This window comes from Haliotis rufescens, unplaced genomic scaffold, assembly GCF_023055435.1.
Source record: "Haliotis rufescens isolate VD_foot unplaced genomic scaffold, xgHalRufe1.0.p SCAF_9, whole genome shotgun sequence".
Classification (NCBI taxonomy): Eukaryota; Metazoa; Mollusca; class Gastropoda; order Lepetellida; family Haliotidae; genus Haliotis; species Haliotis rufescens.
In genome coordinates, this window is record NW_025964383.1 from 11,687,024 (window position 1) to 11,706,920 (window position 19,897).

Sequence of the window (19,897 nt, forward strand, 5' to 3'; positions counted from 1 at the left end):
TGACACATGGATTTAAGTTGTTTTAAAGTAATTTCATTCATTGTTTGCTAGGCACTACTTAGAAGTTGACGGAGGACAAAGTAGACACAATTTATGGATAAACAACCTCTTTAATACTGTTAAGGCGACGTTTCGATATAGATCCATATACCTTATCCTGTTTAATTGACTACATGTCCCATTGGCCCCCACCTTTTTGTTCTCTGTCCATCATTTTGCGATAGTCTTATCCTGTTGTTGTCATTACTTACCCATATTACCCCTAGCATGTATGAAATTGTTTGTACATTCTGTACAATGTTCCTAAAATTCAGTCTTGCTTGACAACGGTATCAGGAACTATACCGCAACGTCGCCTTGCAGTATTAAATAAGTTATTATCCATTAATTGTGTCTACTTTGTAATTTCATTCGTGTGGATAAGTGTAAAAAAACATCCTTGTTTCAGGACTTATGATGCAACGGGAGCAACAGAAAGAGCCTTTTGATGAACTCAAGGCTGTAAGTACATACTGTCTATGTCTATACTGTAGTCGAATCTCGTTAAGTGGAAATGGGAGAGACCCGCGAAGATCCGCGGTAGAATAGGTCATGCTTACCGTAAAAGGCAACCATGCTTGTAAAAGGCGACTAACGGGATCGGGTGGTCGGGCTCGCTGACTTGGTTGATGAATGTTATCAATCCTTATTGCGTGGATCGATGCTCATGATGACAATCACTGGATTGTTTGATTATTTAAAGACCGTCGTCATGTAGCTGGAATATTGCTGAGTGCAACAAACAAACAAACAAACAACAGGTGAACCAGAAAACAAATCTGCTGATACTTTCTTTCTTTTTATCGTCACTTAAAACGAGATAGCATGAAACGAACAAGTAGGCAATGCATCTGAGTGCGATGTCGGTTCACAGCAATTGATAGGCACATGTAAACATTTGTTAGGCAACGAATGTACATCGTGACACTGATTGGTAATTGCAGCACTTAAATTTGTCATTGTTTACAGAGAGAGCTGCTCATTATAAACATAGGGTTGTATACATGAAATATAATGTCAAATGGTGTTCGAAACATTATTAATGGAAGGTTGTTTTTTTTATTGTTTTTTTTTGTTACTTATTGTGAATAAATAACTTTAAAATACATACAACTCAAATATAAAATAATGTCCAAGCTTTAATTGTAGTAAATTGCAATACATACTACGGTAAATTGTAAAACAATATTAGTCATTAAGAATTGAAAGTCAGTTTGGATGCGTTCATTGAAGTGTGAACGATATAACAGCGCTGGTTAAACTGTGAACCTCCGAGCTTGCGAGGATTTTAAGCACTGGTTAAACTTTCGTGTGAACCTCCGAGCAAGCTCCAAATCAGATCACGTAACCACCCCTTCAATCAATCAGCATGAAAGAAACAGTGTAAACTTCAAAGTATGAAATTGCTATATAGTATATTTGCTTATATACAAAGAAACAATGAAGTTGAAAATGTGGGACTAAGCTGTTTCGAAATCAAAATCCAGACTTTGAAAATATTGAATTGATAAAGACTCCTGTACTTTAAATTTTCAATAATTGTATCTACTCCAAACAACTTCGATTTCAAGTGTTTGTTCCACTGCATTCACCATGGTCAATTCCGAACACCATCATGTTAAAAGACGAAGCCGTTTCGGAGGTGAATTGTCCGGATGTAGCGGTCTTGAATGGGCGTGGTCACCCGTAGTCTTCAGTTTCTCCGACGTAACCGATGCATCAGCCTGGTAGCATTTATACGGGCTCATCCAAACGTTCTCGTAATGACGGCGTGCGGCGCCCCCTGTTGATTTCAACGGCTCTCTCCCTCTCTATAGCCGTTAAGGGGGCACGGGTGGCCTAGTCGTCTAAGGCGCCGCGATTCGCTGTGCAGAGTTGCGTCCCTTGGGCACGCCAGAAACCTATGATTGTGGGTTCGAATCCCGGTTCGCCCCGATTATATTTCTAGGTTTGTCAGCACCATACCCGTGCTCGTGGGTTTCACCCAAGTGGTAAACGTCTGAGACCTGCATCACTTCGGGCTTTCCTCCCACATTAAGCTGACACGCCGCGATATAACTGGAATACTGTTAAAAGCGGCGTTAAAAACCCAACTCACTCACTCACTCACTATAGCCGTTAAACGTCCCATTTCTTTGGTGTCCCGTTTTTCCCACGGATTACATTTGGCTTGGTACGTGTGATATTTTTGAGTATGTTTTCATATAAACAAATAAAGGTATTGACAATGTTTCTTAGTGCTGGAAATGTACCACATTAAATGCTTTACACATACTATCTCCATTAAATAGTGCTGATGCATTGCATGTGGTTCTCATTCCAGGTGTCTAAATTTATCTACTTAGTAGTATAGGTGCCTACAATTTCTTATAGAAGCACTCTGTTAGTGCTATGAATACATTAGATAAATACATATATGTTATATCTATTAACAGACATCGCACGTGAAAATCCTGAAATGCAGTTCTTCCTTCCTGGTCAAAACCCTGGAGCTAAAGCCAATTCTTGACAAATTGTACAAGTTCAAAATATTCTCTGAGGAAAACAAGCAGGACTGTATTTCAAAGGAGGGGACAACTTCTCAGATTAAAGAGTTTATCTCAATCCTCGAACGGAAAGGAAGAACGGACTTTGATATATTTTTCTCTATTACTTATAATGATAATTCTTATTCGTAAACCATAAGGGTAACATTGCATGTATTAAGCAAAGCATATAATTCATAAAATAGTTAATGTTTAAGGCATCACCATGGAGTAACAAATCACGGACCTTGAATTCCATCTCACAGTTATCTTCAGTGGGTTTCTCACCTACAAGTGTGTATGAAAAGTAGGTCCTGCTTGGTGACGGATCTGATACCAAGTGAATAGGAATGATGTGTTGCTTCTATAAAACCATTAGTTTTAATGATGCGAGTTATGCCATTTGTAAGAGATGAACGCATCTAAGCGAGTAAGTGAGCTCGAGTTCGGTTGTTTCAATGTTATTCCAGGCATAATAAAGCAGGGGAAGAACTGGCTTCACATATTGTTTCCGTTTGAAAGATATTCGAGGGCATCAATTGTAATTTTACTTACTGTATCATGGTGAGAGGTCTTTCTATTTACTTCAGGAAAATGACAACCGGAAGAAGGATATTGCAAGTTTGCAAGGAAAGGTAGAACAACTCCAGGAGTCTCTTGCGCAACTAAGGAAAGAGAAGGCTGACAGTGACATAGAAAAAAAGCTGCTGGAGCAGAGGAATAAATATCCTGAAGGGGTAAGTCTAACTGAGGAATTGCTATGGAATTTGAGCCAACCATAGAGTGATTTGTTTTTGTTAAATTATTTACAGACAACCGTCATATAGCTGGAATATTGCTGAGTGTGGCGTTAAACTTGTTTCATGACCATGTGCTTGCCAGAGCTTACACGTGAACCAATCGCAAATGTTGACAAATCATACTAGGGGTGCATTTCACAGTAGGTAAAGTCAGGATGTGACGTCAGTGGTAGAATGCACAATCTGAAAAAAAGAAACAGCAATGGAATAAACCTATCCCAGCCAGCTGTCATCAAAAGTCTGGCTGCCATACGTGAAAAGCTTGTGTAAGTTCCCATTTACAAGGCCTCCTATGCCACAGCCATTATATGTTTACATAATTACGTTAAATGTTTGATGAGTTTGATCAGTACTATCAACTTTTGGATTCTATAACCAGATGGTATGTCCATTCGCTTGTATACTGGATTCCAATCATCCACAAATTCCAAAGAGATATATACTGGAAGGCCCAGCAAGTGTTCCTCCAAATCTGTGTGTCACAGATTAACCATAATTCACAAAACATTCAGGGACTTTATTCACAGAAAGTATTTGAGACAAGTGGAATCTATGTGGATTCTCAAAACAGTTACAATCTAAAAAAGAACCAATCTTTCAACTACGTCACCATGGATAGATATTTGAAAAACCTTATTTGTCCAAACACTGTATACATACTTTGAGACATATTAAAAAGATGAAACTTGGAAAGACTGATCATCAAGGTTGACATTATAGTGTCAGATATTCTTAAAGTGAAACACAACACTAGTCTCTCAGAATGGCATCACAAGTCAGTATCTCGTGTGTCCGCCATGTGCATTGATGAATGGAATGGATGAGGAGGTTGATTAAGGCCATAGACACTTGATCCCACACTCTGAGGAACGCCTGACGCAGTTCAGCTGCAGTTGTCGGCCTTGGTCGGACGTCATTCAGCCGTCTTTGAATTTCGTCCCACGGGTGCTCAATGGGATTTAAATCGGGACTGAGGGCAGGCCACTGCATGGTTCTGATGCCATTCTGGTGGAGGAACTCTCTTGTTGCTTTTGTAGTGTGGGCTCGGGCGTTATCATGCTGAAACTCGTGGTTGCGGCGACGTGCCAAATGAGTTATGGCGTGTAGTCTCAAGACTTGATCAATGTACCGAGCTGCTGTGACACCATTGCCTCTCCCTGGATGATGCTCGACCACCCCAATAGTCTCTCTCAACAACACAAGCGTCCGAATAACGTTTCACACGGCGTCGCCAGACTCTCTCTCTCTCTCTCTGCCATCTGCTGTTGAGATACAGTAATAGCTCTCATCTGAAAATAAGACTCTTCTCCAATGCTGGTGGCGCCAATGCTGGTGCTGTGTTGTCCCGGCGATGACGTGGTGTCAGAATCGGTCCTCGGTGTGGCCTGTGACAGTAGAGGTGTCTGCTCGTCAATCGTCGACGCACGATGTGCGCACTAATGTGTCCATGGTGTGTCCCTATGGTCTGTCGAGCAGTCTCCGCAGCAGTAACAAAGTGATCTTGAAGATGCTGTCGCACAATGTGATGATCCTGACGTCGGGTGGTGACCCTTGGTCTTCCACTACGTGGTCGGTCATCTGTAGTGTTGTTGGAGCCTGTCTATGATCCAGCAATTCAACAGCAAATGAATGTTTTCCGATCTGGGCTGATTTTTATAGGGCAAGAAATGGGGGAATATATAGGCATTTCAATTTGCATGGAACTGAAGTGCATCGGGTTACCATGGCCGTTGCCACGATGCGTTTTGGCGATCGGTTTTATTGTCATCTGCTTTGTTTTTTTATCATCAAATTTCATTTTTCTTGACAAGGTAATATTAAATTTTAGAAACTTTGACAAAAATTACCCAGATATTTAAATGACAATGCTTCATACAATGTTACTTTGGGTGACGTTTCTTTTGCGTTTTTTGTAAAAAGCACACACGACGAATTGTAAAAAATGAAAGCAAATTCCATCTGAAGTTAACTGAGAGCACATTATGTAAAATGCAGAAAACATTTCCAGGACATTGAATCAATAAACAGACATGCCCATAGGGACCGATTATGCTCCAAGCGTTTGGCAAATTAGTTTAACTTTCGTATATGCTTCACTTATATCGACGATCTGACATCGTTTAATAATGGCCAATTAGCCAATTTCCCACTGATCTACAAATCTGAAAAGGTGATAAGCCAGGGTGACAAAACTATCCACAAGATTGTATGACAAGTGGGAGAAATTTCACTTTCCGATAGTCCCTTTTGTAGAGCAAATTTCGAGTAGCTCCAGCTTTGTGATGTCCACATTTAATGTTTGAAGCACAATCGAGAGTGCTCTTTTACAAAGATTTCAAAGAGCTCTGTAGGACGGTTTGCAAAAACATATTTTGATAAGGGTTACAACATTCTAGACCTAGGTAAAACTTTCATTTTTATGCTTAGACGTGTGAAGGCCTATTACTAAATTTGATTAATCAGTTACCAAAATGTCCAATGCAATTTCCAATTTTGACTCCTACCATATGTTATTCTGTTTATGTGAACACGGAACTTGACTTTGAATGTGTTTGTGAAGAATGCTATCACTAATTGACAGTGAATCATAAACATATTCTTATGATACTGTCTAATTTGTACAACGGACTCAGCTTTTGGCAGAGATTTCTTGGGGTTAATGGAAATGTTTTTTGTCTCTTTTAGTTATTTTTATTTTTATGAAAAGTTTTTTTTAGCTTTTAAATTATACTGAACATAAAAAACGTGACTTTTACATCAACTGAACAAATTCAAACTCTTTGATATCCGGTTAACTATATTATGAGCCGTGGTAGGAGTACAATGAATTATGATATGATATGATGTGTTATGTTTGTCATTTGTATTTTTGTTCAGGTGCAAAACTTGTCTGGAGATGAAACCCCTGACAGAGAACGTATCAAAAGCTTACTTGAATCCCTTTCAAATATGGGTAATAATATTTGTATGTCACTTATAATATATCGAATTTAGGGCACATCATACACATTATAATGTTTTGATTCAAGAAAAAAGTAAACATGTATTGAAATTGTAAAGGCTGTATTATTTATTTAACTTACGATAACAAATTATTTTTTCTAGCACTTCTCACTTGTTAGGTATTTCCCACAATGTCACACCTCATCTGCTGAAGTCGACTGCAGTGGACAACACCTTTGTTCTACAATGTGAGTATTCTGGTGTGTTCTAACAGGTTGGTATAATACACTTGTTTGCAAAGACTATGGTGGTAATACTTTAAACATATGTCATATGACCAGACTACGTTGTGCACGTCAGAAATGACAGATTTATTCAATCGTTCCTTCTGAGAAACGAACCAGAAGTTTTGGAAATCGAAACCGCGTTGAAAACAAAATATTTTGTTACGAAACACGTCAGAGAAGTTGAAAAGTTGAAAATACAACGCATTTATAACAGAATGGATATGTGAAAAGGACAGAAGAAAAAAATATGTGCCAAAAGCGATTAGATAGATTGTTATCATTTCTGATTGCTTCATCGTATTATAAAACATGTAGCCTATGATCGATTGTTTTTCATACTACTTACATTGAATTTGGTTGTTTAGGACCCGTGATCCTGATTAGTTACTATATTAAAAGTTTTAAATAACTATCATTTGTTGTGCAAAAACAGATACACATTTAACTTTCCAGTCAACCACTGTCATAGGCAAAACGTTAATCTGATATTTATTATGAGGTACATATAGGACTGGGAATCTATCGCTATCGAGTACTCCCGGCTGTTATTTACTATCCAGATTATCCGCTGACTGGCTCGGTGTTTGAACTAGTTTGAATATATATTTTCTGACGTATTAATGTGTGGGAAAGGACAAAACTGACAGTGCAAACTGCATGTCACAGGGCGTGACCACCTGATCCATGTTTTAGTTTCCTCTTGCGACAGGTTTCACATTATTGGGACCATTGGGAGAAAATACTCAAGACATTATACTCATGCTACCGTTTGGGATAGAATGATGACAAATTGTACTTCGTGGGGTTACCATGTTTCCGCAATTGTTGATGACATATTTATATATCTTCAACACACTGGTATGTAAAAGTGTTTTATACATTGTAATTGTTCTAGATGCTTCCAAGCGTCTGAAACACACGTTGGTGATTTTTTTTTAGATTCACATCGTTAGAATATGCAGGTTATGTCCAAAGGTCCTTCAGGAAATCAAGTTATCTCCTTACCGTGGATGATCAAGTTTTAGTCATGCCATTATAACTCTATAGGTTTTTAGCCTAATCTCAGGCTTGTCATGATACGGTATCGGACATGAATAGCTGGTAATGAATAGTACAGTTGTTGACACTGACCGTGGAAAACAGGGAACCAGTCATTTGTGGCAATCAATATGTCGTTTTCTGCTGGAATAGCTGTAAATACTCAATTTCGTCTCACAACTAGTGTATTACAAATGTGGCAACTGTAACAGTCTCATAACAAACACGTTGCTTTCGAGAAGCTTCGTTATTGCATAACATTCCATTTATTGAAGGGTTTATAACATTTAGTGATATGTCCCTGTCGATGTTTATTCATTTCTTGGACTAAGGTGTACCCTCACTTCATGAGGGAGTGAGTGAGTGAGTGAGTGAGTGAGTGAGTTAGGAGATAAACCTACTGTGTTTTGAATTTTTTTAATATTTCCACTGTAGAGTAGATATCTCTTATTTAAATTTGGAACTGAGCGCTTTAGCAACAGTGGGACTACATCGAATTTCAAAACATGGAAGGTTTATCGCTTTTCTACCATGAAGGCAACAACGCTTTGAAAACGTTATTCTCTTGCAACACGTAACAGAACCGGGCACAAAGGTCTGCAATATTAGAACATTCCGACAAGTGACAACAGGTAGTAAAATGTGTAACAGATATGAATAAAGCTCATCATTTAAATACCCATAGTCTTGGGAAATTCAAAATACATGTAGGTTTTCATAACACATAGTTTTTCAAAAACCCACCAAACTTAGTCCAAAGATAAATGTTTATTTTCATGGCAACCTGCTCTGCGCTGGTTCGACTCAGCGAGTCATTTCTTGGAAATCAACGAGAGAAGTCATTTTTTGGAAATCGAGTCTGCCATTTCCATTGTAGGGGTGACAGGTTGTTAAATAGTTATAAAAATGCTGAACGAATATAGTTCTCAAAAAAACTTTTTGAATTATCATTCTACTATTAATTTTACATGAGTAAGTTTTATTAGGTTTGCAATTACCCCAGTAGATAATTGAAAAGAACAAAATAAATGCCTCTCCACCTCGAACTTGGATGTGGCCGAACTTGACCTAAATCACGCTTACTCACTTCTCACAACTGGCAATGCCTGACAGTGTTGTGATAACATTTTGTGCCTCAGACAAGTTACTAGAGCAAGATGACAACCCCGATCTTTGATGTGGTTCAGCATTAACCTGTAGATTTAGTGGAAATGAGCCTGCTGGTGCAATGCGATTGCCAATGGAACTGAGTATGACTGATGAAGCCGCTTTTTAGGCTAAAGACAAGCCGGCTATTTTGACACAGGAATCTGCATGATTTGACCTGTCACTTTCAAGATTTCAGGGATTCAAAGCCTATGTGTGAAAGCAATGATACCTTTGTGACTCAGACATAGTGGTTCGTGTATGAGTTTCATTATTGTGCTTGTCCTGAAATGAATTTCATCAAGTTAGAAAAGCTGTGACTTCAGTGATGTCGGGACTGACGTCACAGCGTTTCAAACTTGATGAAATTCATTTGTCATTGTTTTCGTGGCATTTCGAAGGGACCAGTGTTTTCTGATGGACTTTCAAATCAGTCATTGTCGGTTATTGCATCGAACATGTCCCTAAAAGTTTCATAAACAGTTAATTTGCATGCAAAAAAAATGCCTTAGTAAAGTATTGTAATCTCATCATCGAAGCAGTCAGGGTTACGGTCTAGAACATCCAATATCAAACTACCGTACTTCCTCTATTAGACGCTGGGCCGTCTATTTATTTCGCGGGAACCCTTGACACGGCGTGTAATGGAGACCTGCCTTGTATTTGACACCCGGCGTGTAATAGGGGAAATATATATACGTTTTACAGTTTACATAGGGCCGATCGATCGGCAGCCATTTTTGTATGAATCGATATGTAGGCTATGGATGTATTCATACGCACGGTTTTGTGTGTGAAAAGGCTTGATATATTTTAAAGGGGTTTCCCTTGCAAAAAGGCTCTTTTTAACTAATCAGAATCAAGCATTCATCAATGTCATGGACGAATATGGTTTTATGCCACCTTTAGCAATATTCCAGGAATATCACGGCGGGGGACACCAGAAATCAGCTTCACACAAGGTACGCATTTTGGGGAATCGAGCCCGGGTCATCGACGCGACGAGCGAACGCTTTTATTACTAGGCTACCCCACCGACCCCTCACTTCATGAATAAGAATAATGCTGCTAAGGTGTATTGTCGTTAAATGAAACAGAGACAGATAGATTTAAAAGAAACACAGTTCACTTCATAATCCTCGAAGACAAGGCTCAGAAGTACTCTCTCTCTTGCAGCAGTGGGGGCAATAGACATTTTATTTGAGGCATAAACTTTAAAAGAAGCAAGTCTAGATTTTCCTCAGGTGCTGAGTCTCCCATCTCATTTGGTGCTCCTTTTAAATGGATTTATTTTATTCTATCAAACTTACATATTTTAAGAGACTAAGCGTCAGTCTAGCCCACACCTACACATGCGTGTCGTGGGAGGCGACGACAGACAAAGACGTTTATTCACATAAATAGGGCACCGTTAACCCATTAAAATATCATCGCAGGTTCTGGCAATGTGACAGTATTAAATCTGGGCTTCTTGCGTTGAGCCGCAACACCACATGAGTTAAATTACACAATCTCGACAAAATTACATGGTAGATTGAGCCATCCGTTCGCTAGTAGTTCATTTGTATGTAGTATTATGTCATCATTTCTTAGGATTTGTGATGATACCTATTGTAAGAAAAAGGAAAAAAACGTGCCGACAGGTCTGTATGGTGATACCTTATATATTCGGAGCATCACTAACAATTACACAGCCGAATTGCACATGTTTTTGATAAGGTGGGTTGTGTCTATTGACAAATGACAAATTGTCAACGCATTTGTATTTACTGTCTATAAAATAATTAAATAATACTACATAATTATAAGTTTTGATATTACTGAAGAGCTGCGCGCGATCACGATGATGTTCAGACGATGGGGAAATCTCCCTCTGGTCCATATAACTGAAATCGACTAATTAAACATTTGCACCTCGATTTGTTACAGCACAAAGTTAGCTGTACAGTCTACACAATCGCGTCATTACAGTTTACATCGGGATTTCAATTATTTCAGAAAAATTAAGAACAAAATGATGCTTACTTGTGGTCTGCAAGTAATACCAGTCGATACTTGAACACTAAGCCTCTGGTCACACTTTAAAGCTATTTGTTGTTTTTCATAAATAATTATGTCATTGTTGGTCCCTTTGAGTATTCGACGCTAAATATGACAAAACACCCAATATGAATTTTCTCCTTTCAAACACTTTGTATCATTTCTTTTGGACATTAGTGTATGTAGCTATCGTGAACCATACTATTATCATTCAACCTGGATGTATCCTAGTTCTTGTTGCCAGGGACATCCAGAATATATCCCCATGCATATAAGACAGCTTTGGCCTAGATCAAGTTACTCTCAGGCCTCGATATAGGGAATTAGCTTTTGGGAGGTGGCCTTGAAACAAGAGAGGAGAGAGCTGAGAGGTCCATGGTTTATACAAGCAAGTGTCATATAATTCAATCATATATAATATGACATTCAATGATAATAATAATGATAACACTATCCCAATACAGTTTCAATCTTGGCCTGGGTACAAATGCAATGTATGTTATATTGGAGTGTGTACGGTAGTAAATACGCACAAAGTCATTAATACAAATGATACAACATTTACTAGAGTAATAACGGTAATGACAAATAACATAAGTTTCTAAGTAATGATATAAACAGCTAATAATAATGCCTTTTGGTAATATTATCGTAATACAGTTTCCAGTCTAGTAAGCAATGCAATGTATGTTATATTGGAGTGTGTACGGTGTACGATAGCGTTATTATACAAGGGATACACGTTTACTGAAGTAATGAGGCATTGACAAATAACATGAGTTTACAGATAAATTGAGTAATCCTAACATTTTGATAGAGCATGTAAGGTACAACCTGCATGACAATTATTTACGTCGTTGGATGTCGTGCCAAATTGGACAAACTACGGGAAGAATGTTTGATTAAGGTTTACACCAAATTGATAGAAAGAGAAATATGTACGTTGGGCATATACGGTAATCTGAGTGGTCAGGCGAGGCACAAGACATTTACTTTGGTAAAGACGGTAAACATTCATATGTGTATTTTTAGTAATACTTTTTATAACATCATAGTCTCGGCAAATACGGTAGGTAAAATAGCCGGGTAATTGTTCAGAGTAAAGATGCTAAGGTTTACGATAGAAGATATAGCTCAGTTTTAGAGAGAATATTAAGTTTCATTAGTGATCCTATTTGGTGACTACAGTAATCTATCATGAGGGAGCGTAATTATTTCGGCAAAAACGGTAAATAAAATAGCAGGGTGATTAGTCCGCATAAAGATACGAAGGTACGCGGTAGGAGAAGGAGAAAGGCTGTTTTGTACTGTATATAACTGAGTAAGGAAAGAAACTTATTACAGTATTTAAATACTTATACATGGTGTTAAAACATAATAAAATCAGAATGCGTTGTTGTTGTAGCTTATACTGAAAGCACGTACGGGAGGTAAGTCTACTCATATAACATTTGATGAGCGAACTGGTGTAAATATCAATTGATTGACCTACCTATAACAGAAATATTAGTTGCTGAATCTTTTTGTGACAAAGCTACATGTACGCTACGCCACAGTTCGAAAATCCTGAATGGTTATACATTGTTGAACATAGACATAGAATGGGGATATTATAGCCGATGTGGAAAAGTGGTAATGGAATATTGGTTTTGTACATAAAGACATATAACTGGAGGAGCCCACGTCGCAATATGCCTAAAACATTATTGGATAGTACCTAAGTATTAAACGATAAATACTATATTATCAACAGGCGTTTAGAACAAACATGTATTTGCGCATATTAGATAGAACGTTACACTGTGACAGTACTGATTCACTTATTTAAACTTAACTCTAACATTTTCTAGACAATAATAACAACCAAATAAGCATCGTAGACATAAAATAACAAGTCGTCTTACCTTGAAACAAGAGAGGAAAGAGGTGTGAGGTCCAAGGCTTATTCAAGCTAGTGTTCTTGTGACAGCTCTAATGTATAACATTAATATTTTCTCTGATGTTGTGGGTTTGACACGATGGTATCTGGCCAATGCCGATAACGTTTACAGCGCGCAGTTTGTGGTAAGCAGCTGGTGTCAGCCTGGCCTACTGAGAGATGATATTAAGAACTGTTTAGAACGTGGTTAAACACATGTCTGCTGCCAAGCGAATAGGTATTCACGACAGAAGAAGGGAATGGAAAGATGGTAATCTCAGTATTGCCGAACAAAAGTTCATTTTAATTATAGTTTGGAAGATCGTTAATCATGCGTTATCTACCATAAGTTAATTTATGGTTCTTGTAAATGAGTTTGCTGAGGGAACGCCGCTGCGTTCGACTCGTGTCATGATAAACGAGCTGTACCGTGCCGACTGACTTGCCAATATGAGGATTTCCGTTGTTAAGGATAATTTGTGAAAAATTTAAAAAAAGCACGGGTATGGTGCTGACAAACCTAGAAACATAATCTGGGCGAACCGAGATCCGAACCCACAATCATAGGTTTCTGGCGTGATCAAGGGACGCAACTCTGCAAAGCTAATCCCTTCTCCTCAGACAACAGGGCCACCTGTGTCCCCGTTGTTCCCTCAAAACGTCAAAGTTATTGTTATCAGGTGAGGCTGAAATTTCCAAGAATGAAACTTCTGAAACATTGCTGTTAAAAGACCCTCTGAACACTTTACATGCCTGTATATAAATAGACCTGTGTCAGAGGACATGTAAAGAATTACAGGAAATGGAAAGGTGACGGTCAGTAGATCAAAAACAAAGAACCTGCGACATGGAAATTATATTGATAAAGTGTATTGGTTGACAACGTATTATTATAGATTGTTAATGAGCTCACAAACACATAAATACAAGAAAATGTTTACGGGATGTCAGTTCTAGGACTAATTACATATTAATTCAGTTTCACTTGGACAACATAAAACGAAGCAACATGGAAATTACATCCTCTAACTACACAAGTTCTATTTTATGACTCAGTCTTATCAAATTTGCATAGTTACATGTGCGTTTATCAGGTTCGTATGCAGTGTCATTGACTGATTAACTTAGCGGATTTTGTTTACTATCGAAACTGTAGCAAATACACAGTCAAAGATTCGTTAATCCGACACCCGTTAATCCGACAATCGGCTTTATTAGACACTTATGATGGGAACCGATTAAATCAGTGTTTTTAAGACCCGTTAATCCGAAAGTCTCGCACTCCGACTCCGACTCCGACACACCTAATTTGCAACGAATTGCTGAAATCACTTATTGGTCAGTCTCGTTGATCCGGCATGGTGTACTCACGAGTACACAGCCGGGTTTTGTTATTCGGCGAGTAGCTGCATATTACAACGGCTGCAAATATATACTTGCTTACCAATAAACGATTACTGCTTTAAATAAACAAAACCGTGGGTATAGACCAAACTCTATCGGACCAATGTCCCCGAGAAAATGGCACTCCACAGGGCAGTATCCTCAGCCCCACCCTCTTCAATATAATGATAAACGATCTATACGAGGGCCTATCCCCTAAAGTAAACACATCAAAATTCGCGGATGATGGAGCCATCTGGATCCGCACTAAAAGCATGAAAATTTACTCCAAAAATCTCTTAATAAAATACAACAATGGGCTGACAAATGGGGCTTCTCCCTTAACTCAGAAAAAACAACAGGAATAGTATTCAAACATAAAAACATGAAACCCGCCTCCCCAATCCTCCAACTAAACAATCAAACAATCAAATTTCAAAAACAAACCAAATTCTTAGGACTTATTTTCGATGAACATCTCACCTTGGATGCTCACATCCAAAACCTAACAACTAAATGCAGTAAAGACCTAAACACCCTAAGATGCCTAACTGGCTCTAACTGGGGAGCCTCCAAAGATACTCTCCTCTCTCTCTACATATCACTAATTAGATCAAAACTAGACTACGGCTGCGCCATATACAACACCCTAAACAACTCCCTATCTAAAAAACTTGACTCAATACAATATCAGGCTCTCAAACTAATTACACGCACCCAACATGGCACCTCCTACACCTCACTTCAGGCCTTAACAGGAGAAATGCCGCAGTCTACGCAGGGAACAGCTAAGCTTAAATTTCTGGGCCGCGTCCAAATCAAACCCTCTCATCCAAAACTTAATAAACCAAAACATCAGCCCTAAAAACCAAGCTCTAGCTCGTAAACACCCCTTACTTACCCCAATATCCCAAAGAATAACAAACTACCTAAATGAACACCAAATTAAAAATCTTAAACAAAACTGCAAACAATCAAATATCTTCACCCCTAAACTTAAAATACCCAAAATAGACACAACACTAGCTAGCCAAATAAATAAACAAACCGACCTAAACATAGCTAAAACTACCACACTAGCATACATACACGAAAATTTGCCAAATTGGTGTCACATTTACACGGACGGATCCTCAGATCCGACCTCCAAACACACGGGTTTCGGAGTCCATACCACACAACCAACTAAAACCACACAATCCTTCCGACTCCCAAATAACCAATCAATATTCACGGCAGAACTAATGGGCATGGCCTCAGCCCTCCATAATCAAGAATCCAAAAACAAAACAAAAAATCCTAATACTTACCGACTCCCTAAGTGGACTGCAAGCCCTCCAAAACAAAAATACCAAAAACCGACCTAAATTAATAAATCAAATACTTAAAAGTTCCAACGACCTAACTAAGGCAGGCAAACAAATAACCTTCTTGTGGATACCCGCCCACGTAGGAATATACGGTAATGAAAACGCCGATAAAGCAGCTAAACTATCCCTCAAAATCCCAGAAATAAGCTTAAACTTACCCATCTCAAAATCAGAAATTAAAAGTGTAAACAAGCAAAAAATCACCAAAAAAATGGCATAACCTATATCTAAACTTAAATTGCCAAATCAAAAAAGTGCTCAGCAAACCACTAACCAAACCAAACATTCTCCATCCATAAAAAAAAAACGACAGAGTAATCACTAAACTCCAAACAGGACACACCAACCTAAATAACCACCTAAAAAAATAAAAATCACACTACAGGTAACTGCCCACACTGCAAACAACTAGAAAACCCAGAACACGCACTCATCCACTGCACACACTACCTCACACATCGAACCGCATTACAAACCACCCTCAATCTAAACAAGGCTCTCACTCTAGAAGCAATACTAAACCCACAAAATAAACTAGAAAACTTCAAGGCCTTAGGCGTATTCTTAATCAAAACGGAACTAATAGAACGCATCTAAAAACGTAATAACCTACCAAATCAAAATCACATAAACAAACAAACATCCACCATACCCAGCTCCCTTAGTTCTCCTCCCCAACCCCATCGGCATCTATTCCAAATCTCAAAATTCCCAAATTATATATAAGCAACCCCTAAACCCCCCTCTTGGGTTGGACAGACCACCTTCGCCCCTTTCGGAAACACATTAAATGGCCTGGACGGGCCCATGTGCGAAATACGCATCAGTCGGAAAGCGCACGTTAAATCTCCAAAGTAAGTAAGTAAGTAAGTAAGGTAATCGAGTCTGGGCAGGATACATCGGTATTTAATGGTCTCAGCAACGATCAACGTTGTCACGATGACACACAATCAGCCAGGTCAATCATTGGACCCAACACTTTCTAGTCGCGCGCCAAAGTCCCAGCTTCGATTCCCCGCATGGGTACAATACGTGAAGCGCATTCTGGTGTTCCCCGCCGACATAATGCTGGAATATTGCTTAAGGCGGCATAAAACTCACTCACTCAATCTATTTTGTCGTTTGTTACAAAACAAACATGTTTGTGAAGGGTATGTATTCTCCCCCCAAAGCCCCCAAGGTGATGTGCATCGCGCAGAATACACGTAAAATCCAGTGCTGCATAGTTTACCCTTGGAATATGAGCACCATGGGTTAAAGTGATATGTGATATTAACATGGCATGTGTTGGTGTCATTATACACGGACGTTTGTGTTACATCTCATCTAAACGTATTCTGTTTATTTAATAGTTGCATTCAATTGAAAACAATCGTACAAGCCACATGTCATGCTGTGCCTTGCTCACTCTCAATTATTTTCAGGCTTCCGTGATTAAGCTAATCTTAACTATGAGTTACAACAAATCATCAGTATGCAGTTACTCAATCATCCCCATCCCGCGTGAAACACTATTATCATTCAACCTGGATGTATCCTAGTTCTTGTGGCCAGCACATCCAGAAGATATCCCCATGCATGTGTACCTCGTCTCTCAGAGGTTTTCTTAGTTATAACTTTGTCATTATATTTTTATTCATTATGAATCAGAAAGATAAATCAATGTTTTGGAATACCTAATGACGTGCGCGTGATCACGTGACAGATACGGTGAAGACGATTGCGATAACGGGTACTGTAGAGTTTGTTATATTTCCATTGTTTTCATTCCCACTTGTCGCTGTGTAACAGATCCTCTCAAACCTTTCTCCTTGAACCAAGATGAGCGCCTTTCCTCTTAGTTTGACAAAATTCAATGTCGGCAGTACATTTAACTTAGAAGTTAGAATAATCCTGAACTAAAGTGGTGACGACGGCGCCAAGTGACCGCCTGCTGTTTTCTAAAACGAGAACATTCAAATCATAAGCGCCTCAGCAAGAGCGGTGTCACCATGGTTTTACAGTCGTAATCTATTTCGCACGTGCTGCACGAAGTTTCTTGTCACAACAAGACGGGTAACCAATTTTATCAACAATCTCCAAGCTGGTCTGTGTATACTACCAAATAAGTCAGGTGCTGTATGCCCATATCAGTATATTATCATGTACAAAGCAGAAGAACATTATCACAATAATGACAACTCCGGAAAATGTTTGAATGATCTTCAAAGCATGCGCCTAGAACACTTCACACAGCTGCCGAATGAGGCCACCTGGCCACGTGACACAGTGTTATTGGTTTGCCAAGCAATGTACATGTTGCTCGTTATACCGTGTTTCTGTTATAAGACGACGTGTGGGAGCAGTAACTCCCTGTCATCGCCTTCAGTGTGATTATCACGCAACGTTTAAGTAAATCAAAATAGCATCCGCAAATATATCTGATGGTGTAGTATCATTTTCTAATGTTGATATGTTGATATGTTATATATCAAAAGGCCTTCTTCACTTCTGTGATGTGATTGTTTTTTGTTACATTGTTTGTAGTTGAGCAGATTGTAGTTATCTATAAATCACGAAATCATCTAAATATCATGATACACCGTAATCATCACTGTTTGCTTATGTACATGTAAACTACATTCATATGTTGTAGGTATACATCTGAAGTATGACAAAGACAGAGTCAATCTCGAAAAAGTCCACATCAACACAGAAGGAGACCTGGTCAACTGGAAGTCTGACACCAGACCTGCACGGGAGGGGAGACTGAAGACGTACACTGGCACATGTAGCACTGCCCCCCTCCCCCGGACTGGCTGTCCCCAGTACTGGGAGGTAATGAACAGGGTCAGTCTGCACAAACCACTCACAGAGGAGGCCCTCATCCTGGAGGTGTGTGTGTGCAGGGAGGAGCAGAGGGACGTGTCTCATTGTATCAATCCACAACCCAGCTCCTACAGCCTGGATGTCGCCTACTGTACTTCACACGGCGGGATATGCAGGAAGGCATGGAAGGAGGAGAAGCGTGTGCTTTGTCTGCCTGACATTCTCCCCAACACAGCAGGGGCATCACACACACTACATTACGGTGTTGTCTATGATGACGTCAGGAAGAAGATTGTCTTCATTGATGTGAAGGAGAACAAAGTGATGTCGACGTTAGACAATGTAGACTCTAGTCAGCCACTGTGGCCGATGTTCGGGGTGTATAACCCATCTCTCCTCACTGTCAACATGACACTTGTAGTGGGCAGCGACATCAACATGACAGAGGAGAAGAAAGCAATGATTGTCAAGGCGCTGTCGTGATGGTAACAATGATTCTAAAGGCGCTGTCGTGATGGTGGCAATGATTGTCAAGGCACTGTCGTGATGGTGACAATGATTGTCAAGGCGCTGTCGTGATGTCGTGGCGTGAGTGAGGTGGCCATGATGTGGATAATGAACAAATATAGACTTGTAGATATTTACTACTCAGAAACAACTATATGACAAACAAATAACTTATGTATGACGGGAGGCTTTCAGTATGAGCTGACTGTATAAAATATCCTCGTGTATCCATGTAGTGGCCATGTATTCTACTCACAGTTAAAAACAACTGTCATTGAAAATTATGAATAGTTAAGATGAAACAGATAGTATTTTCCAGTTACTGACTATCAGTCTGAAGGCAACACACATCCAATGATACCACACAAGAATGAAATAACTGAAGCGTTCGTAAAATGCACGAGATCAACAATTTTGAGAGGCAGATAGTGACAACAAAGATGAAAACAATATATTGTGACTTACTATAAATACAAGTGAGCGAGTGAGTTGAGTTTAACGCCGCTTTTAACAGTATTCCAGTAATTTCGCTTCATGTCAGCTTAATGTGGAAGAAAAGCCCGAAGTGATGCAGGCCTCAGACATTTACCACTTCGATGAAACCCACGAGCAAGGGTATGGTGCTGACAAACATAGAAACATAATCGGGGCGAACCGGGATTCGAACCCACAATCATAGGTTTCGGGCGCACCCAAGGGACGCAACTCTGCACAGCGAATCGAGGCGCCTTAGACGACTGGGCCACCCGTGCCCCCAATAAATAAAAGAAGATCGGGGGATCAAAATTGGGTCTCCTATGTACGCATTTATTATTATTATTTGGCATGGTCGCGCTTTGAATAATAATGTTGACACTTTTTGCTTGTTAAGTACAAGCGTCAATGTCTCTTACAAGATCTCAAAGGTGACAAAGACATGTATTTGGAACATTCAAACAGAAATGTTAAGACATTTATCAACAAGACTGATTCAATAAAATACGAGTCAAAATGTTTACATTATTATTCAATGATTCAATGTATTTTTGCACCCGTGATATATATTGTATGAATTAAATCAATACAGCTACATCGAATGTTGATCTCTTAAAGA

At 39.2% G+C, this 19,897-nt stretch overlaps 1 protein-coding gene across 1 annotated transcript; it reads left to right on the forward strand.

The window, feature by feature from the left end:
* The first annotated feature begins 451 nt into the window (after window positions 1-451).
* Window positions 452-19,328, forward strand: LOC125377578. The gene is made up of 5 exons (XM_048391514.1): window positions 452-501; window positions 3,155-3,301; window positions 6,242-6,317; window positions 6,487-6,555; window positions 18,125-19,328. Exons 1-5 carry the CDS (start codon window positions 454-456, stop codon window positions 18,778-18,780), a joined length of 996 nt encoding a protein of 331 aa, XP_048247471.1. The 5' UTR covers window positions 452-453; the 3' UTR covers window positions 18,781-19,328.
* The last annotated feature ends 569 nt before the right edge of the window (window positions 19,329-19,897 follow it).

Bases quoted from the DNA above. Each gene is read 5' to 3' on its own strand.
- LOC125377578 (XM_048391514.1), top strand. From the start codon at position 454: ATGATGCAACGGGAGCAACAGAAAGAGCCTTTTGATGAACTCAAGGCT. The intron at 3,302-6,241 runs GTAAGTCTAACT...ATTTTTGTTCAG, and splicing joins GGAATAAATATCCTGAAGGG to GTGCAAAACTTGTCTGGAGA. The intron at 6,556-18,124 runs GTGAGTATTCTG...CATATGTTGTAG, and splicing joins CAACACCTTTGTTCTACAAT to GTATACATCTGAAGTATGAC.